Here is a 22229-nt window from a genome sequence, read left to right on the forward strand (position 1 = left end):
TTGATTTTCCAGATGCATGAGAAGAAAGAAAGAACCAAAGAGTCAGTTAGGTAAGAAAGGGGGCCAGCTGGACACTTGATTTTTTTTTATTGAGGTATAGTCAGTTTACAATGTTGTGTCAGTTTCTGGTGTACAGCACAATTCCTCAGCCATACAAGAATATGCATATATTCGCTTGATTTTGATGGTGTAGTAAAAACACAGGGTCACAGAAAAGTTGGTATCTAAGGTTTATGAATAAATTATGAACTCTTTTTAACCACCACCCACCGGGTACTTCTTAAAAAAAGACTTAGAAACCGAAAGCCTAATTAAATGCAGACTGGCCACTGCTCCTTTCCTCCTCCTCACCTAGTGTGAGGGCTTTGTGGTAGACCACGGAGCTTTCGGATTTAGGCGTCAAGGTCAGCGATGCCGGTAATCGCTGGCCTCTTCTTTCTTCCACGCTGGGCTCTGCTCTCCTGTAACAAGTTCCCCTGGGGCTGTCCCGCCCCTGACCTCGCAGCCCACGTTATTAATTGCGAGGCGAGTGAGGATTCGGGTGGCCCCTGGGTGACAGCCGGTAAGATTCTCAGCCTTCCCGGTTCGTTTCAGGAAAGGGAAAGAATGCTGGAGGGGTAAGATTTTTCTTTCCTGGTAGGATAGGTGGGGAAAGACCGCTGCCTGTGTGTCCCTCTTTTGGACTAAGGTGTCTCTGTTGCTCCATAAATAAAACGTCTCACTGCCTTCTGCGAGCGCTATAAAGGCGGCGGAACGGCCGTCCCGGGGGCATTCCAGGCAGGACGTGAGCCGAAGCAGGTGAGATCGTCACTGAAGACGCAGCGCACCCCACCCCGCCCTGGCTGAACTCTCGGGGAGGCATCGCAGTTTGGGGATGGGACTAATGGCCGGGGAGGTGTGGCGGCTGGGCATGGAGCCTCCGGGCAGAGGCAGCACAGCCTTCTTTCTGAGAAGCTGAGAGCGAGAGGGAAGATAAGAAAACAGGCCCGGGGTGAGACGTGCTCCACCCGCCCAAACTTCTGTCCCGGGGAGAGCGGGAACCGCTGTTGGAATTTGCCTGCAGCGCGCGCGCAGCCTCCGGACCTGGGGAGTGTGGCCTGAGGGTCTCACGCCCGGCCCCGGGGGCTGTGCTTCTTTCTAAAGGGGTGCCTGGCGCTGCGCCCTGGGTCAGGTACCGGAGAAGAGGGACACTCATTCGTAGTGTCCCCTGTCCGCCCCATACGCGCCGTGGGCCCCAGCTCGAGTTTGGGGAGATTTCAGGACGCGGACAGCGCCCTGGCTGCAGGTCGGAAGGGACTTGGTCCGGCTCCGGCAGCCCCCGTAGCGGGCCTCACTCCCTAAAAGTCCCGGAGCTCCGGGCAGCAGGTGCAGGCTCAGGACCCGGAGGTCCTCGGGGACCCCTCAGGGAGGCTGCTGGTGCGCGCCCGGGGGCGGCGGGCCTGGGAAGCCGAGGGCGGCAGCGAGCCGGCCAGGCTTTCGGGGATCGGATGCAACAGGTGGGGCCGGGAGGCAGCTAACGGGCGGCCTTCACCTCCTCTTCTCGTCTGGCGCTCCATCGTCTCCGTTCTCCTCGTCCTCCTCGCAGGTCATGGCAGCTCCTGGCGGCAGGTTGGAGCCGCCGCCGCTCCCCGAGTACAGCTGCAGCTACGTGGTGTCGCGGCCGGTCTACAACGAGCTCGCCTTTCAGCAGCAGTATGAGCGGCGCCTGCAGGAACGCAAGACGATGCGCGAGAGCCTGGCCAAGGGCTGCAGGTAGCGGCCGCGGCAGGCGGGGCGCGGGACGCGGTGGAGCCGGGCGTCGGGGCGAGCGGACCGGCGGGCGTGCCTGGCCGCGGAGCGTGGGATGCCGCGCCGCCCTGACGAGTCGCGCCGGCTGATGCCAGCGCACGGACTCTGGTTCTCCCGTCCGCAACGCGGGCTGTCCTGGGGGGAGGGTAGCGCCATCATTCTCGGCCGGAATCGACCCTAGTCTCGGAAACTCATCTTTGGGGAGAGTGTGTTCCGGGAGCGCCATCTCCTTTTCCTTTCTTAAGAGTACTTGGAGTGCGCCTTGGGATTCAGCGAGTTCCTGCGGCCTTCTAGTGAAGGCCAGGCTGAGAGTGGGAGAGCAAGGAGCTCGATTACAAAGAGATGATGGGTAACCCCATCACCTGACTTAGAATCCTTGAAAGCCTCAAGCTCATCTAGGCAGGATGCTACTCAGACACGGAATGAAGGCTAGAGCACAGGAGAAGCGCTGTGTGCTCCAGGTTCTCCACCATCAGGCAGTGGGACACCCCGCCCCCGCTCCGGTTCTAAATCCAAACGGGCCACCGGTAATTAGAGATCACAAACAAAAAGAACTGTCAGGTGCTGCCAGACTTTTTCTTAAAAAAAAAAAAAACTTTCATTATAAAACATTTCAAATACATTCAAAAGTAGGCGTGGTCGTGTAATAAACCCCCTCCATGTTTTTACCCATCACCCAGCTTCAACGATGATCTCAAAGTTAATCTTGTTTCACCTATCACCACACACTTGCCTCACTTCACTATTTTTTTTTTTTTTTTGGCAGCAAATCCCATATAGTGTTGCTGGTTGTTGTTGTTGTTGTTGTTGTCGTCGTCGTCTATATTTCAGTATATATCTTTTAGGGACTCTTTTTTAAAATACAACCACAATTCCATTATCACGCACAAAAATAATTTCTTCATATAAAAATTGAGTCAATAAAATTTCCAATTGTCTCAAATATAATTTTTAAAATAATTTATTTGAATCAGGAGACAGTGTTCACCTACTTTTAATATGTGTTTTTCTTTTGCCTAGATAGAGGTTGTTGAATTTAAAAAACTAGATAGCAAGGGACAGTGAGATATACACTCATGTTAAAAGAGCTTTGTAAAAACTGGTTCCAAGCTCCTATTGCCAAAATAGACAGAGCTTATTTATGTTTCTTTAAAGCAAAATAGAAGAAAAAGAAGGTGCCTGGGTTAGGAAGTCTGAAAACTAATCTCCATTTAAAGACTCCAACATTGATCAGTCTGTGGCTGGACCAGAAAATGGGTTCTTGTTTAGGGATATTTTCTCAGAGGATTAAGAAAGTGGGAGAGGGGAGGGAACACTTAATCCTGTGTTTTCTAGTACAGTGCATTTAAAAGGGTAAATAAATAGAGTTCTTGGCAAAAACATGGTAAGCACTTCACTGTTAGTATTTTCCATGCAATTCCGATTCTTTTTTCTAAGTAGTTAGAAACATTAGCAGAGTTCGGTTCAAAATTTTGTGATTTGCAGTGGGTTGTGACCGAGATTGAATTGGCAGTCTAGTTTTCTTGTCTTTTGACAGTTGTCCAAGAAAGAGGACCCTTGGTGTGCTGAAGACTCTCCTGCCCATCTTGGACTGGCTCCCCAAATACCGGATCAAGGAATGGCTGCTTAGTGATATCATTTCGGGAGTTAGTACTGGGCTAGTGGGGACACTACAAGGTAAGCTACTGCTGGGCTAGCTCGTGAGTGATTGAGCATCACAGTTTCCAGCCGCAGTTCCTAACTGCCGCCTGGCTCCCATGAGTCTGCACCAAATGCTTGCTCATCTTTTAAGACCTTTTAAGACCTTCATCTTTTCTTCAGAGCCTGCCCCTTAGTGGTGAGAGTCCCTTCTTTCTTCTCTTCCTAGGAAACCCTGCTGCTTCGCTAGCTGCCTGGCTCCAACTAGAGCCCTAGCACCTAAACAGTGACTCCCCAGTTTTCATTGACCACAGCCCATGGGAAGAAGTATGTATTACTTCATGACCCATACACATGATCAGTATCTCAACTTTTGCGAAATAACATTTACCTTCACTACAAGTGATACCCTCTGATATTTTCTATCCTGCCCTATTCTATTCTGCTTGTATTTTTTAAAAAATGATGATTGTAGCCCTGTAAGTTATTTGACATTTCATGCATGGTCTTGACCTGCAGTTTGAAACTGACTTAAGTTTCTCTTAAGGAAAAGAGAAGAAAGTATTTTAGTCTAGACTACACGTAAGCATTTTTTTCCTGCTCCTACCCTCACCCCCACTTTTTTAGTCCATTCCCATATTTTCTGGCAAAATGTCCCAGACTAGGTGGTTATTCATTTTAACTGCCTTTATGCTGTATTTCCATGAGGGTCTTGGAAATCTGTGGCATAGCTGGTGAATAGCTGTATGGGCATTCTCCTCTATCTCCCATCCCCATCATCTTGCTTCTGCCCTCCCCTCAACTCTACAAATCCCCTGAACCATGAAAACAGAAATCTCATTTATTTATTGTAATTTTATGGAACGGGCATATGTTTATGCCGGGCAGTAGGTACACTGACATGAATAAGATGCACCTCCTGCTTTCTAGGTGTTTATTATAGTCCAATGGGGAGGGAGATAGATAACAATTCAATGTGAGGGCTGTAGCAGGGGTAACATTGCTTGGGAAGGGAGTGTACACAGGGGCAGTCGACCCTGGAGACTGGGAATGGCTTCCTGGAGGAGGATTGGTCAGAGCTGTTTCCCTGAAGGTTGAGTCTCAGTTTGCCAAGTGATGGGAAGTAGGGTGGAATAGAAACGTGTGTAGAAAGATGGCCCGGAAATGGACTATTTCAGAAATTAGTCATAATGGTTGTGCAATGTCATGAGCCAAAATTTGCCTGTGGAGCTCTCAGGATTACTAAGAGCAGGCCAGGTAGAGTTCCACAGAGAAGGAGGATGTGCTGTGGCCTCAGTGTGGAGCCCCCACCTAGTCAACGGTGTTTTCAATCACAAAGGTGCACAGGAGAGTTGGACGGGGCTGTGCGGCTCCTATGTTGAATGATGCCAAGTACCTGTGTGCACAGTGGGCTCTAGTAGCTGTGACATGGCAACACCCGGTGGCTCCCCGGGGACGGGAACCATCTAATTCATGTTTGGTCCGCTCGTGCCTCGCATGAGGCTGACACAGAATAGATGGCCCTGTAACACTTAATGAAGAGGACCGAATTGCATTCCTGATAATGAATCATCTTTATATATGAAAAATGGTATTTCAAACTGTGTCTCCCAAGTGTTCAGAGACAAGTATCTTATAAAGACTTAGTTTTAATTTTAGTTTTGTTTATTATCAGACACTATGCTAAGGGCTTTGGCCAGTTATCTCATTTAATCCTCACAACAACTATAATTAGGTCATTTTCAGTAGTTGAGACATCTGTTAAATCCTGCTCAAGGTCGTGGAGCCAGGAAATGGTAGAGCTGGGATTTGAACCCAGAGTCTAATTCCTAGGATCTTAATTTATACACCATGCAGTTCCTTGATTTATGAATATGTTTTCCAGAAACATTATCTCTGTAAAGTTATCTTTGTAAGGTGAATTTCTAGGAGGGTAACCTGGTTCATTCATACATTCATTCTTCATCCATCATCATTCATTCACTTAGTAATATTTATAAGACCAGCCATGGGGATTCAGTGGTTTACTGACAGGCACAGGTACTGACTTCCTGGAGCTCATTTTGAGTAGTAGACAGAGGAATTAAATAAGCAAAGAAATAGAGAAATAATTATAGATTGTGGTATCTATTATGGTGGATTAAATATGCTTTAATAGGGATTAATTTGGGGAGGGACTGTTTATTTTAGATACAATGGTCAAGGAAGGCCTTCCTGAGGGGTGAGATTTAATCAGTGTCAGGAAGATGGGAAGGAGACAACCATGTAAAGGAGCAGAAAGAAGAGTGTACCAGGCAAAGGTGCAAAGTCCCTGAGGTCAAAAAAAGCTTAATATTTTCAAGGGAGGAACGGGAAGAATTCTAATGTGTGGGTGGAGAAAGGGCCAGGGTGGGGGAGCAAACAACGAGATAAGGTTAGGGCCAGGGTTTAGGGTGAGATGGATGAGTCACTTACAGGGAGCCTTCTTAAATAATGTGCCCTGGGCAACTCACTTGCCTCGCCCTAGTCCCAGCCCTGAGGATAGACAGCTTGAAGCAGGTCAAGCAGGAGATGGAGCTGAACAGATCTGAAATATATTTTGGAGCAAGAATTACTGATCATATACTGATGGATTAGGACTGGCTGAGGAGCAGGTTTGGGATGAAAAACCAAGTTTCCTTTTGGACATGTTAAATTTGAGATGCACATGAGACATCTAAGCAGAGATGCTCAATACAGAGTTGGAATTACTGGAGGCATGAAGGTCATTGGAGAGGTCTGGGCTAGCCATCAAAGTCAGGAAAGCATCACTCTAGAGGTGATAGTTAAAGGGAATGGGAATGCCAGAGAATATCTAGGCAGAAGGGGCAGATGAGGAAGAGAATTGGGCTGGAGTACTTAAAGGTGAGGAGGATAAAGAGAGCCCACAAAGAAACATGCAGAGGTTGGGCTCAGGAAGTTAGAGAAAAAGAACAATCTGAGCAATGTGGGGTTAGAAGCCAAGAAAGAAGTTTGCTTGCTTGCTTGCTTTCTCTTTTTCTTTCCTCTCTCTCTTTCTTCCTTTCTTTCTTTCTCAGTATAGAGGTATTGATAGTGTGGAATGCTCTAGAGGGCAGAGTATGATGATGAGACAGACAAATGCTTTTAAGAAGGTTTGCTGTGAAGCAGAGTAGACAAATGGCTGTAACCAGAGGCATAAGGGACAAAGGTAGAGTGGCAGGAGGATTTATTTTTCCTTTAATATATGAGGTCCTAGAACATATCTGTGACCCAGTGGGAATGACCTAATAGAAAGATTTGTGGTCCAAGAGGTAGAGGAGAAATCAACTGAAAGTAGTGAGAAGGGGCAAGTGTAGATGGGTTCAAGGACAGAAGGGGGAGGGCCTAACGATGGGATAGTTCCTTCATTTTCAAAGGAGGAAAGACAGACAAAATGGTGCAGATGCAAGGAGACTTGAAATTGTGGTAAAAAGCCAGTTAGGGACATCTTGTGGATTCTGTGGTTTGGATGAAGTTGAAGATTCATCCGTGAATCATGTCTGTGTGGGATGGGTGGGGTGGGCAGTTTGAGGAAAGTAGGGGAAGTCTGAGTATCCAGCTCAGAGATAGGAAGAGCACACTTCCTGGGAAATGGGATTGGATCACCAGGCAGTGTTAAGTGCCCACTGGGGGTGGGCCATCGTGAAATTTATGTGAAACTTGTCAGCCCCAATGTAGTCTCTATGTCAGTTGTCTAGCTGTTCCAATGCTGGCATGGAAAAGGGTGATGTTTGGGTTCAGCCAGATTGGGGTTTCACCGGACAAGAAAAGGAGAGAAGAGAGAGAGTGGAGCGAGGAAATTCAGGGTATTTGCGAAAATTCTACGGACAAGGTGGCAAGTGAAGGCAGGAAGCTGTCAAGGATAGGGGAAAGTGGGTCACTTCGTGGATTAGAAGCCTCATGAGAACAGAGAAATGTTGCAGGAAGGATTCCTGAAGCAGGTGAACGGAAGAGCTAGGCGGATGTAGGCCGAGAGACGGAGGCTCAACATTGATATTTCAGAGCTGATGCTGCTGTTTCTACGGAAGCAACGTCTGTGACATATCCGTTGGCTGGGCAGCCGAGGAGTGGAGGAGAACTCATCAAGGCGACAGAGTTACTGAGAAGCCAGAAAGGCTAAGGATAACGAGGTCTTTTTTACTTTTGTTCTTAAAATAATTCCCAGCAGGCAGCAAGAAATCAGCGCAGCCCTTTTAGTGCTATTTTTATTCACAGCTATGGGGAATGCACTCTCCACTCTCTACTTTTGCCTTCTAGATGCTTCCAAATAGTTGCTTGGCACCACCTTTATCAATATATGCACCATTCTACACATGAAGTGCACCAACACAGAGATTCCATAGTTTAAAACAATGGCTTAAATTTCTTTACAAATTGTATAATGTCAAAATTATTGTACCAACTTCCTATATGATTACAGGATATTTGAGTGGCATTTGTCCCTAAATAGGATACTATGTGAAAAATGTAAAAGTCCTCATTTCCCAGGCCTGTAAGAACTGTAGAGTCCAGTTTAGGGAAGTGGAAGTTTGAGAAAGACTTGGAAGTTCATTTCCTGTTCCTTCTTTTCTTGTCTTCCCTTTGTAGAGTCGTCTTTTATTCCATCTTCTTAGAGAACAACTGATTATTGCAATTCCTTGCTGTAATTTATATATTGAAGCAACAGCATCAGTAATACAGATTTCTCTTCTTGAATGCAAACTCTCTAAGGGCAGAGACTTTGTTTTGTCCACTGCCGTATTCCCCCAAACCTCGAACAGCGCCTGGCACATGGAGGGGACACACTCAATAGCTGTTGAATGAATGAATGATTAAATGAATGCTCATTGTGGGAAACTAGAAAAGACATATAAGGAACATGAAAAAATACCTTACCAACAAACTAGAAGTCTCCTTTGATGCTACCATAGCGACAACCCACTGAACCCGTATTTTAGAAAACATCCTACTAGACACACAAATGCCTATGTATATAAAAGAAGAAAGAACTGTCTGAGAATGATAAGCACTAAATTCAGGAGAGTGGTTCAGGATAGTGGTTGCCTTCTGAGGGTGGAGGGAGGAGACAGGAAGGGATGGAGAAAGAGTATACAGGGAGTTTCAACTGTACTGGCAATAATTTATTTCTTAAGCATGATGGTGGATATTATTTCATAGTCTTTATGTCACCCAATGAGAGGATGACTGGATTATTGATCGGTGGAGTCAACTCATTTGAGCAGGTGACACTGTGAAGATGCAATCATTATCCCAGCTGACTCGAATCATGTTCTGCATCCTAGGGTAGCCACAGACCGTATGCAAAATAAGGAGATCACTCAGGACGAGCTGCAAATCGAAGAGGTCTATGAAAAGACGTCTCCTTGTACAGTAGGAATATAGCGTAACTTTTGTTTGTGGATCTGACCATTTTGGATGTACTTTCAGGCTTGGCGTACGCTCTGCTAGCTGCTGTTCCCGTGGGATATGGTCTCTACTCTGCTTTTTTCCCTATCCTGACATACTTTATCTTTGGAACATCAAGACACATCTCAGTTGGTAATTATCTGCATATACAATTGTATTTGTTCATGTGTTTTGGCTGTATTATGTGCGTTCTGCTTCCATATCTTTGTTAACGTTTGCCAGGGAGATGTAGGACATAAGAGCTTTGACAGCCCTTCCTAGTCAATGATGCAATGGTTCTTAGCTTTCAGAATACTATGCTGTTAGTCAGGTTTATGCTTAACTTTTTTTTTTTTTTAATGAAGAGGAAGAATTGGAAAGATTGTTTAAAAATTATAGCCTACCTTCAAATCTTAGCATGTTTTGATTTTCAAAAATATCATACATTTGAATCCATATTTAGAAAGTGTTCTCTTCCAAGGGGAAAAAATCTTCAAGCGGTCTTTGAACCTACTGTTTTACTAGATTAACTCAGCTTTGACTAAATTATGTTCATCAAATACATATTCATTGTTTTGTTAAGGAGCATACTTAAAGTCACTAATATTGGAAGACTGGCAAAATCGTGCCAAAAAAATTTAGAAACTAAACTTGACTTTCCTTCTTGGCATGGCTCAAAATAGGTTTATTTCCTAATGTTCCTAAAATTTGAATTTTCTTTTGCTAGAATGTTCTAGTAAATGAATGTTTCAATGCTATTTTGCAACTCTGACATTTATACTTGAGATAATTTTGTGCCTACATCCATCTGCTGGCTAGACATGTCTGCCTGGACAATCTTCTTGAAACAAATTCAACCACCTACTACTATATCCCCTACCCCTATCCTGGTCCTTAGTTGTACTTTCCCCAGTAGTGGGCATATTGCCTTTTCTGTAAAAGGGAATCAGGAAGAGGTTATTGACTGACGGGACTTCCTCACCTGGGAGAATGGATCAGTATCAAATGAGTGACAAGCTGAGGAACATAGAAGCAGATTTTCTTCCCTTTGGTATTCTATGCATTTAGATACTCCAGGTTACTGCACTTGGATCCTGAGTCCTCCCAACTGTTAAAACCTTCCATGATCAAATGATAGGATCGTCATCATCATGGATAAAAATATCAGTAGTGAATGAAGCAGCTGCTGGAAGAAAAGTACTTTTTAAATATAGAATCTTACAGATTGGCATTTGATATGAAAAAATAATCTGTCTTGGAAAGAGAAAGAGAGAAAATCTATACTCCGTTTGCTATTTCTTTATCTGAATTTTGGCCCTGTGATATTGATCAAGGTACTCAGTTCTACAGAGATCAGGACATTGGACACTGTAGGAATTGAACTTACGTGGAGTAAAAATATCCTGGGACAAGTAAGGATTCAGCTAGTATGCCATTTCTGCCAGGAAACCTTTCCTGATAGCTCCCCCCTCCATCTCGTCCTCACCCATACACATGAAGATCAAACACAGATAGGTTAGACACCCTTTATGAGTACTTAGAACGCATCCTGAAAGCTGTATTATAATTACCCACCTACATGTCTGTCTTGCTCATTTCTGGGTCATGAATGCCTTGAAATGCCTGCTTTTTAGCTTCTTTTATGAACAAACAGTATTTTCTCAATCACAGCTAATTACTTCAGTACTTCCAATCCTATGTAGACATATTGAGCTTAAATATTTGCAATTAATGCTTTTTAACTGATAGAGGCTTCTTTCCCCAGGACCTTTCCCAGTGGTCAGTTTAATGGTGGGATCTGTTGTTCTGAGCATGGCCCCCGATGAACACTTTCTCATAACCAGCAGTAATGGAACTGCACTGAATACCACCGTGATAGACTCTGTGGCTAGAGACACAACGAGAGTATTAATTGCGAGCACCCTTACTCTTTTAGTTGGAATCATACAGGTAATGGGTTTACAAGGAATATATAGATTGGCATGATTTTTATTTGAAATAACTTAATTGTAAGGCAAGTAGACTTAAAGATTCATTTAAAAGCAAAACAAATCAACTTACTGGTTCCCCAAAGTTATTTTTTAAATTATATTGTTTTAGGTCAGATGCTAACATAGTCAGCGAGAGCCCACTTATTAAGGCTCACTTAATCATCAGAGACAGAGAAAAAAAAGTAAAAGAACATGCTTTTGATTCAAGTGATTCAAATGACGATGAGAGAAGGGAAGTGGGCAAGAACCTATCAAGAGAAAAAGGCATTCTGGTGAGCAGAGCCATGAAACTTCAAAGTCACAGACATAAGCTACAGGATTTTTCCTTTTCTTGTTACATATCTAGAAATACTTCTAGGTGCATGTTACACATGGTTTTCAAATTTTAGATTGGTGAAGGGGGGGAGATAGGGAATTAAGAAATTCAGATTTGTTTCCCCAGGTATGTATTGGCAGGCTACCAGAGTTTTAATTGGTGTTAAATTTAATTTACTAATAATTCAAAGGGGTTGGTTCTTCTCCCAGGCAAACATGTAATTTTCCTTTCTTCGTGTTCCAGTTGATATTTGGAGGTTTGCAGATTGGATTCATAGTGAGGTACTTGGCAGATCCTTTGGTTGGTGGATTCACGACAGCTGCTGCCTTCCAAGTGTTGGTCTCACAGCTGAAGATCGTCCTCAACGTTTCAACCAAAAACTATAATGGAATTCTCTCCATTATCTATGTAAGTGTTGCTCCCTACTCCGGGGATGATTCAGTTTTTCTGTTTAACATGAATCTGGGGATCGTACGGTTCCTTCTTGCCTTTGGGGGCCGTTGAAAATATTCTTCTCTGAAATAAGCCGTAGAATCAGGAGTAACATTGAAGAAGACGGATTTTGCAAATCATTGTTCTCAACTGATCAAAATGGTTTCAGATGTGTCACTGCTCTTAAAAATATTAATGAAAGCAAAGTGGTATAGTGAAGTGAAGACTGATTTGGGAGGCAACAGACTTGAGTTCTGGTCTCAACTTTGCCTCTGACAAGAAGTGACCCATGTAGACATATCATGGAGGATAGCAGTTGAAATCTCAGTTTTGGAGCAAGATGACCGGGATTCATATCCTGACTACTAGCTTTATGAGCGTATCACCATGCCTCAGTTTCCTTCTCTGCAAAATGGGGTTGGTAATAATATCTACCAGTTAAGTTAAATAAGGACATAAGAGAAGCACTTGGCCCCCAGGGCTGGCACTTAACAAAGTCCTCAAAAAAAAAAAAAAAAAAGCATTATTTTGAAATTATTATTTCACATCTCAAGGCTTCTTTTCTGTTTTATTTATAAAAATGAAATGACTTGAGATGTATCTCTAAAGCCCTTTTTAACTGTGAGAGTCCATAAAATGCATAATATAAATGTCTCAGCAATTATAGATGAAAAGGAACATTAGATTCAGAGATGATTCAACATGCAAAAGAGATGCAAAAGGAGGATGTAGATCACACTAATTAGATCTGCAACAGTTCTTGGATCGAAATGTATGTTCTATATAAAGCATGTTATCGATGCTTGAGAAGTGGTGATAATAGTAACATGATGTCACCCACGCTGGGGGAGAACGGGCCTATGCAAATAGAATGTGCCAGCATTAAGAATGGCGTTTGAGTCCTTGAATGAGCCAGGTGTTAGTTTCTAAAACAATGTAAGGCTGTGATCATATCTAAAACTTAGTGAGGTTGGGGGGAGTTGGCTCAAGTTCACAATAGTGCCACAATCCCCCATTACTTGGGCCATTCAGCAAATACTGCCAAGTGCTAGCACAGGCCAGGTACTGTGCTAAGTCGTGGGACAAGGTAGAGGAGGGGGTATAACACAGGGATTAAGACCATGGACTTTGCCCTTCAATAGACTTCAGCTGGAGTCCTGGATCCACCACCTACCCACCCATGTGATTCTGGGCATGTCGTATTTAACCTCTCAGTGTTCTCGGTTGTAAAATGGGAGTAATAATGGTAGCTGCCTGTAGAATTGTGAGGATTCAACAAGAAAATGTGTGGAAAGCCCTTAGGCTCCAGGGCTCATGGTGAGAGTTCAGTCTCCTATTGTTATTTCCAGTCTCGTGATGATCAGACCCTGCGGAGGTCACTGTTCGCTTCTCAAGGACCCAGGCTATTAGCAGACATCAGCACAGGCTGGTTTTGAAGTCATCATTATTTTTGTCATTGTTGATTTTTTTCCTACCAAGTCCTTGGTTTGCTTTGAGACCTTCTGACTGCCTTTTTCTAACAGCCCTCTCACTTTGGCCGTCCCTACGAACCTTGCTTTTTCTTGCATTCATATTTTCCCTGTCAACTGTTCATTCATTTATTCCTTCATTGTCATCCATTCATCTTTTCAGGAAGTATTTATTGACAACCTACCATGTGTCAAGCACTGTTCACTCCCTGTACAAACCCACTGACTCCTGCATCCACCAAGACACCCCTGAGTGTATTCGAATGCCTCTTTGTGTGAACAGTGCTAGGCCCGCATCCACACAGATCACAGGAGGCCTAGGCCAGTCGTTCACCTGGATCCCTGACCGTTGGTGGACTTCTACAGACGGGGGGCTGAATCAGTTCTTCTGGTCTCCTAGGACTATGTTGAGGATGAATCTCGCTGCAAATAATCCCACTTTCAACAAAGACTAAAATAACCAGGAAACACTAGAACAGCATCAAAACTAGTCTAAACCAAATGCGATCATTATGCAACTTATGTCCTGTTGAACATTGTTCTTGAAGCCTCAGGTTAGAGTGTGTCCCAGAATTCTGCAAGCAGTTCCTCCCACACCAGCCAGGTTGGATAAGGATACTTCAATCGTCTCTATGTGAGGGTGAACATTAGCTTGCTCCTCCGGAAAAAGAGAGTCAACAGATCTGGAAATAATTGCATAAGGGTTGAATGAGCCAGTCAGTACCTGAACAGAGGGTTCTCCTTATGATATTACCAGTTGCAATTATTCGTGAAAGAATCCTTCAACAAATGCAGGGCAGCAGTGGATCCCTCCAGGCAAGACTGTAAGATTGTTGTAAAATGCTGTTCCTGGAATGCAGTTAACACCCCTTTTGTTACAAGCCTGTACTTTGAATTGCCTGCCTGCCACTCCCCTCCATCCCCCCCAAAAAAGGAAATAATGAATACAGAGAATAGGAGAAGGAAATATTGGGGAAGAAAAGAAAAATAGAAAACTTGATTTACAAACACCAGAGAGGCTGGGTATGGGATGCAGAAGGGAAAAGGACAGGGTGTTGGCAGAATTCAGAATTAGTAATACTCTTCCTGCCACGGTGTACTATTCAGTTATGTAAGTAAACCACACAGTCCCTTTCCGAGTGTTCATGTTTTCCTGTCCTTCTCTGTGAGTTGCTTGTCTCCATAGACAAGGGGAGCCTCTTACTAAATTGATGCTATTTCCCCATTGCTTCCCCTAATGAGAAGGAAGAATACACTGAAAAGTTCTGCCCAGATGGCGAGAGTTTTGAAAGCCACCACTAAGCTCGATCAGATTCATTACTTCGAATCTAGTTCAGTATGTAAAAATGAAGCCATTGTAATAAGGAAAGTAACACGTTAAGGGTCGAGCTTATATACACACAGAAGTTCCGGCAGGAGGAAATGCCTGAGAGCAAGGGGTGATTATTGAAGGATTTGTTATATTCGTAGAGATAAGATGAATTAAAATAAACTTGGCACCGAAAGTTAACCAATGAATTTTCTCATATGTAATACCAGGTATAATTTTTAACTTATGGCTGCCTATACCCAGAAGGAAGAAATTCTCTGAATGAAATGGTCCTAAAATTCTCCAAGCATGATAGGAAATATAGTAAAATATTACCCAGTTCTGAAAAGTTTCATTATCTTGATTTGAACTATTCTGGGCTAAAATAGAGAATCATAAGCGTATTCATATTTTAAACATATTTTAGTAAGTGTTTTAAAAGTAAACTAAATTAGAATTACTTTTCAGTGCTTTCTTAAAGCATCATTTCTGTATCTTTGAGAACAATCTCACTACTTCAGTTTATATGGGTGAGTTTTATTTCCAAATAGGTTGAACTTTCTATTGCAGAACTTAAGAGAGTCAGCTAGTATATTCATATGCCTTGCTGGGTGCAATTGTGTAATATAAACTGATTTTGGTTTTTGCAGCTCATAGTTGCAAGAGATGCTTTTTATTCAAAGGTCTAAGTGACTCTCAGCTTAAACGGGAACCCTGTCAGTAACCACTTTTGTAAGATGAAAGGTTTTAGGATTGGGATAGTCATTCTGATTGTTTCTGAGTTTGAATTTTTCCATCACGCCCTTAAAGTAAACCTTCATCGTATAGACAGTTAATTGAAATATTGTATCTAGCTCATGAATTAAGGAGGGTCATCACTAGAAAACTGATAAGGTAAAGGGCCAGACAGCAATATCTTCAAGACTCTGAGGTGTGTGGGGCTGTCTACCCCCATGGTAGACGCCCTAAGTTGTGTCCACTCCTGGTAGTTTCTCCATTTTTTTTTCGCCCTGCTGCCACTTGCTTCACCTTGTTACTATCAATGTATCCACATTTTTACTAACTCTGGAAAGCAACATAAATGTGCTAGTATTGGGTTGAAAGCAAGAGCAAAACTGCAAGTCAGAATCTTGAACTCTGGTTCAAGCACGTGCAGGAATGTACTATGCTTGCACAATGACTTCTCTCGCTCCCTTACTCCTGAATATTTTCCAAAGAGTTGAGGTTGCTGGCAAGATGACTCTTAGATTACTTAGCGATCGTTATAGATAATTGTTACCTGGTTGTTATAATTATTTTAAGTAGTATTTTATCCCCATATAAAAGCATATCTTTTTATATCTTCATATAAAAAGCATATTCAAAGAAAAGCAACCTTCACCGGGGGATTACTTGTCTCAAAGAATTGAGGAATACCTCCTTCAGTCATGCCTTCTACAGAACTGACGTTGCTATAACAAAGACACCAGTGTTCTCCCCTGGGATGCTCCCTTGCTAATCTCCCTTGATTCCCAGAAACCTCCTATTTACAAAACAAAACGAGTTCTTCTTGAGCTGGCTTGTCTGTCCACTTGGAAAGAGTTATTTTTATTTCAGTCATCTTAGTTCAAGTTTCAATTAAGTACCAGGTTAATTTCTAAAAATTTATACTTGACCTATATATCAATTCAGTAGCTTTTCTTTGCCGTAAAGAATGGATCAGTCCATAGGCATCTACCTATGAAGTATTTTAAGAATTTTTATTATCACCTGTATCATTCAGGCTTAGTGAAGAGCTCTACCTAAAATACTGGTTAATTGGGACTTTTTGGTTTATCAGTTTTTAATCTCAACAATACCATATCAGCATGGTAAAAATTTATAGGTCATTTAATGGCACCTGTAAAACCACTTAAGCTATAAACTTTTAAAGCTTCTCTGCAAGCAAAAGACAGTATATAATGATATATTTTATATAATTTCTATTTTTTTAACTGTTTTTTAATGGAGGTACTGGGGATTGAACCTAGGACCTCGCATGTGCTTAGCACACACTCTACCACTGAGCTATACCCCCACCCCCAATTATGATATAGTTTCTTTTTTAAAAGGGCTCATTTTTATTGTAAAAAGTACCGATAAGCAAAAATAAGAAAGCAGAAATCACCTATAGTTTTACACTCTAAATTAACCATCATTAATAACTTGGTATATGTATTGCAGAGACTGGAGGTATTTAATTGTTTCTGTATTAGCCAACACACTTTTATGATTTTTACATGCAATTCTTAAGTGCTGTTTGGTGATGATATGATTTTTCACATGGGAAGTATATAAAATTATTTTTTTTGACAGACTCTGATTGAGATTTTTCAAAATATTGGTAACACCAACCTTGCTGATTTCATTGCTGGATTACTCACCATTATCATCTGCATGGCAGTTAAGGAAGTAAATGATCGGTTTAAACACAAAATCCCAGTCCCTATTCCTATAGAAGTCATTGTGGTAAGTAGAATATGTCATTAGAAAATTCAGCATTCATGAGAAAGGAAAGAAATTGTTAAAACACATGAACTTTTACCTCTTTCATTTTGTTTCAGACAATAATTGCTACTGGTATTTCATATGGAGTTAACCTGGAAAAAAAATTTAATGCTGGCATTGTTAAATCCATCCCTAGGGGGTGAGTACGGAGTTGCTCTTAGGCAATGCTGATATATTGTCGGTGCTTTCTATTTAAATGAAACCTTTTATTACAAGCTTCATTTCATTGGTGCTCCTTTAACACTCTTAAAGAAATACCCATTTGTGCAAACTAGTGGATAAACAGTATGTGAGTAGATAAAGATCAAGCTGTTTGTTTAAAAGCAGCCCCCAGATGCTCTCTTTTCTCTTTCTTAAAACACAGCAGGACAGGCACAGTTAATGCCAGGCTCCTGACTTAAACTCACATGTATAATTACAGTATACAATAAAGAGAACCATGGCTAGTAACATTTACTGTACTGAGAACGGTCTGCTTAAAGGATAAGGGACATCTGGCCTAAATTCTCCTCCATTTAGTTTAATCAGTCTTAGGTAACAGTTACATCATTTGATCTTATAAATAAAATGGTTTATCTTCAAGGGAGGTTTGATGTTTGATATGTTTGGTAGTTTGGTGAATGAAAAGAACAAAGAGAGGGTGGGTAATAGCTCAGTGGTAGAACATGTGCTTAGCATGCATGAGGTCCTGGGTTCAATCCCCAGCACCTCCATTAAAAAAATAAAACAGTAAAGAACTGAAGTCCCTTGTCCACCTCTGTCACTATCTAGCCCTGTGGCCCTGGCGGGCTCTCCTATAACACAGAGATAATGACAGACTTCCGAAATCTCAACTGAAGCTTGTGGTGGAACACCAAAGAGGTCGTTCACATAGTACAGCGGGGACCAAGGGCCCTACACTATAATTTGATCACAGGACGTTGAAAAAGAAGCCCAGGTGTTTATTAGATCTGTAACACTAACTTATAGCATCTACGACTAGACTTGCAGTTAGATAACCAGTAAGTACTAGTCTCCCCTCCCTCAACACTAGCTGAGGAACCTGGACCAGTCTGTGTTTCTCATGCTCTTGGTACAAACTCCCTGGGTTGGCGAAGTCCTGGTGCTCATTCCCCAGGAACTGCTGCCTTGCTATTGGATTACTCTTACAGTTCCTTCTAATCTGTTAAAAAAAAACAAACTGAAAAATTACAACTGGCTGTATGGTGCTTAATTTACATATCATCCATTCCAGTGTTTCTCAGACTTACTTCTTTGTAAGAATCACAGGAGACCCTGGTTAACACACATTCCCAGTTCCCACCCTGAATCTATGGAGTCAGGCGTTCCAGGGGAGGGACCTGGGACTTAATATTTTTCAAAGGGTCCTCAAGTGATTCTAACAACCAGGTAAATTTGGGAAACTTTACATTAGGATCAACATTTTGATAGTGAATCCTAATGCCGGCATAAATTCAGTGATAAAAGATGCAGCGTGGCTACTTGAGTGACGGCGTTTCTACCCTAACAATTAGATGATTTGAGTAGTTGTAAAGAGCTACATTAAGAGAGACGTTTTAGAGGTCCCTGTTGTCAGGCTTTCCAGGATGTAGCACTTGGAGGAGGTCCACAGCAAAGGCGCTGTCCCAGAAGTCCATGCTCCGTTAAGAGGTTTTGGGAACTCAGTTTTGCTCCCTAGCTGATCCTTTCTGGTCCTGTCCAGAGCTTTCCTGGCTGCACTCCTGCTGAGAATGAATCTCTGGCCTCTTGCTCTGGGGCTTATCAAGCTGTATCGCTGACAGACCACCTGGTGTGACTGGCCAGCTGACCTAACCTATCTGGCCCTGGGACTACAGCTCCTCCCCCAGGGCATGATCCCATTGGTCTTGTTCGCTTTTTGGTAGCACAGAAACAAGCCTGGTAACATGAACAAAGAGAAAGAGAAACGTGGCGCTAGCCCACCTCTATACCCCTCCCCGGTTCAGTCCCCCAATAAGGGAGTAAAAGCATCTTCCTTTTGTCTTATTGAGGGTCAAGGCCATGTGTTAGTGTCACTCGGTGCCCAATGACACCGTCCCCCAGATCATGACCATTACCCTTCTCCCCACCCCCTATCCTGGCGAAATACACAATTTCTCCATGTCCGGTCAGCTTCTGAGTAACCCACTAAGATTCACCCAAACCCTCATTCCCTCACTAAGGCTTTTTCTTAACACGCAGGCTCTAAGAGGGCCCATCAGCCCTTGCTACCCAGGAAATCGTCTAATGGCTAACTTCATACCTAGACCTACTAAATGACCTTGAGCAAATCACTTCACTTATCGGAGAGTCAGTTCCCTTAACAGCAAAAAGAGAGAAGTGGATTCAACAATATGTAGGATATTAGATTAGGATATTAATTTGGATAATATTAAGATATTAGCTAGCTCTAGATGTCTATTGTTTTCTATAAGAATCTTATTTCGACTTTACCATATCCCTCTAATTATGCAGGGGGGGGGAATGTAGTTTCCTATTAAGGGAACTTTTGGCTTAAGTGAGTTAGGACAGGGAGATTGGTTTTTGTTTGTATTTTTTGGCCAGGGGCCTCTGGAATTACACCATATGGATAGTCATCAAAATACAGGTACAAGAAAGCCATCCCTCCAATTTTCTATTTTCATATTTAGCGACAACTGTATGCTTATAAACTTGCAGGTTTATTTCTTTATATGGTTGGTACAGTAGCTCTAGTTTTGTCGAACAGTAATTGTTTGAACCCACAATCATTGGGATGTCTTAGTCGCTGTGACTATTCCGGTAATTACATAAATTTCATCCTTTTTGGACTCCAGAAGATTTTAATATCATGGCTCTTAGAAATGGATTTTCCACTATTTTAGCATCTTATATTCTTTGCCTTTTTAACAGACCTGACATCTCTTTGTATGAGGTAAATCTCATTTTCTGGCTGGGACGTCTTTTAAATTCAAAGACCTTTAAGATGAAATTGTGTCAGGGGAAACATTAATGTGTGAAATGGCGTGGCATGGGATTGTATGGTAGTAAAGAATCAGTAATGACAGATTTGTTCTTGTCAGAGGCATAGATAAAGCAGCACTTGTAGGCTCTCAAATAAAGGAATCAGCCAGTGAGAAAGCACCAACTTCTGATTAAAAACTGGAAAAGCAGTTGATACATCTCACGTACCTCTTGTCCTTTTGGGTTAAGTCCTTTCATGTGTGACTTGTGGCTGCACTGATAGAGCATTTGGTGGGGTGTGGAAAGAGTGCTGTGGTCAAATCTTCACGGCATTTTTTGTTTAAAAACTCACTAGGTTTTTGCCTCCTGTACTTCCTCCTGTGAGCCTGTTTTCCGAGATGCTGACGGCATCATTTTCCATCGCTGTGGTAGCTTATGCCATCGCAGTGTCTGTAGGAAAAGTATACGCCATCAAGTATGATTACACCATCGATGGGAACCAGGTAGGGTCACCCTTTGGCTGAACTGGTTTTGAAGGGCTGCAAATAAGGAGAAAACAGAAAATAGCAAAGATTTTGTTGTCTGCTAAAGAAGGGACTGGTTTCTTCCACCCACCTCTATTGAGTTGGTTTCTCTCCTGTGTATGCTAATGTGAAATTATTTGGAAATCTGTGTGCTGTATCACTTTACTTTTTAAAATCTATTTTACTGTTTATCCATATTTTATTTCATTATATATCTCTGAAAGATAAACATTTAAAAAACACAATCATGATACATCACTTACATTAAAAAATGAGCTGTAACTCCCTAAAAACATCTAATATCCAGTCCGTTTCTAGGTATAACCACAATATCATTTTCACAACTAAAAATTTTAACAGTAATTCCTTAATAACATCAAATATCTAGTCAGTTTTCAAATTATCTTAAAAAGTTTTTTTAAACAGTTGTTTTGTTTGCCTAAGTATCCAAACAAGCCCCATGGGTTGTATTAGCTTGATATAGTTCTTTTTTACATTTTTAAAAAATTTATTTTTCTTAATTGAGGCATAGTTGATGTACATTATTATATGTTTCAGGTGTATAACACAGTGATTCACAAGTTTTAAAGGTTATACTCCATTTATAGTTATTATAAAATATTGGCTATATGTCCTTGCTGTATACATCAATTTACTTTTTAAGAAATAAGTTGAAGTAATCCTAATTTAAGAAAATAATTCAGTCAAATCGTAAGTAATATTTAAGGTTAACATATGAAGTCAGAATAAGAATTCTTCATGTAATCTAGTATCTCCCGGTAATTTTTTTTTAAGTGATGGTTATAATACAGCAAAACAATACAACAAACATCAGTAATATGTTGTGACCATTTTAAATTGAGGCAGTTCACTGTGCAATGGTAGGTTTCGCCCTCTATCCAAAAGTAGAGTGTTCCCATGAAATCTTTCTTAAGCTGAAATTGTGTCAAGTGAAGAAGCAATCACCTTAGGACACATCTTGCAAACAGATGCACGAAATAAACCGAGATGGAGAACAAGTGTTCACAATAATACAGTTAAGAGCGATGGCAGCTTGATGCTGAGATGCTGAGTGTGGTTCCTGGGGAAGGAGCTTGGCGGCGCCGCTCTCCCTGCTTGGGGGTGGGGGGCGGCACGCAGCCTCTGTACTGGCTTACTGCAAAACAAACGCTTTGTGCCCTTTTTCATGAAAGCGAAAATCCTCTTGAGATTTCCTTCAGTTAGCAAAAACAAGTACTAATGTAGGTCTCTCACAAAAGCCAAGTGGCGCAAAGCGAACTTTCGAAAAGCAGGGGATGCCTGTAATAGCTACAGGACAGGTTTTATAGCGTATGATGTGTTACCAGGTGAGCATTTTCCACTGCTCACAAAGCTGCAAGTATGGTGTTTCTGAAAACACAGCATAGCAATTACAGCAGTTAGACAATTAGTACTCAGAATAGTAGCTCTCTTAGTCATAATATGCTTCGTAGCAAATATCCAACCACAGAAAAAATGTTCTATGTGAGAGCTCCACAAATGCCATTCACCAGGAAGTGAAATTAGCGTTTGAGCAAAAGATCAATCTTAAAAACAACTGGGAGCAGTGAGGCCTCTCTCAGGCTCAGTGGATGTCTTTCAAGGGCTCCAAGCACCTTTAATGGTAAGAATAAAACTGGGGATCCCAGGCAGGGTGGGTTTGGGAGGTGGCTTTCTTAACGTTCTTCTTTAAACCCTCCTGGTGAGGATCTTACCAAGACTGTATTTGGAGCATCACTCTCATCTAGTCTCTCTTTTAGGAATTCATTGCCTTTGGGATCAGCAACATCTTCTCTGGATTCTTCTCGTGTTTTGTGGCCACTACGGCCCTGTCCCGCACGGCTGTCCAGGAGAGCACAGGGGGAAAGACACAGG

The 22229-nt window shown here is 42.2% G+C and overlaps 1 protein-coding gene across 6 annotated transcripts in view; it reads left to right on the forward strand.

Moving 5' to 3' along the window:
- Window positions 1-538: 538 nt before the first annotated feature.
- SLC26A4 (solute carrier family 26 member 4) overlaps window positions 539-22229 on the forward strand; it is a 49113-nt gene continuing 27422 nt past the window's right edge. Inside the window, exons 1-10 of one of the 6 annotated variants that reach the window (XM_032484229.1) lie at window positions 539-562; window positions 1586-1752; window positions 3326-3465; window positions 8872-8982; window positions 10595-10779; window positions 11380-11544; window positions 16681-16833; window positions 16929-17011; window positions 20168-20315; window positions 22115-22228. In XM_032484229.1, the coding sequence (XP_032340120.1) occupies window positions 1589-1752; window positions 3326-3465; window positions 8872-8982; window positions 10595-10779; window positions 11380-11544; window positions 16681-16833; window positions 16929-17011; window positions 20168-20315; window positions 22115-22228 (1263 nt within the window). In that variant the 5' untranslated portion in view covers window positions 539-562; window positions 1586-1588. Of the gene's footprint in view, window positions 563-586; window positions 618-641; window positions 799-872; window positions 992-1016; window positions 1172-1262; window positions 1366-1585; window positions 1753-3325; window positions 3466-8871; window positions 8983-10594; window positions 10780-11379; window positions 11545-16680; window positions 16834-16928; window positions 17012-20167; window positions 20316-22114; window position 22229 lie in introns of those variants that run through there. The other 5 variants (XM_032484228.1, XM_032484224.1, XM_032484225.1 and 2 more) reach the window with 5 other exon arrangements.

This window comes from Camelus ferus, chromosome 7, assembly GCF_009834535.1.
Source record: "Camelus ferus isolate YT-003-E chromosome 7, BCGSAC_Cfer_1.0, whole genome shotgun sequence".
In the NCBI taxonomy this organism is placed as follows: Eukaryota; Metazoa; Chordata; class Mammalia; order Artiodactyla; family Camelidae; genus Camelus; species Camelus ferus.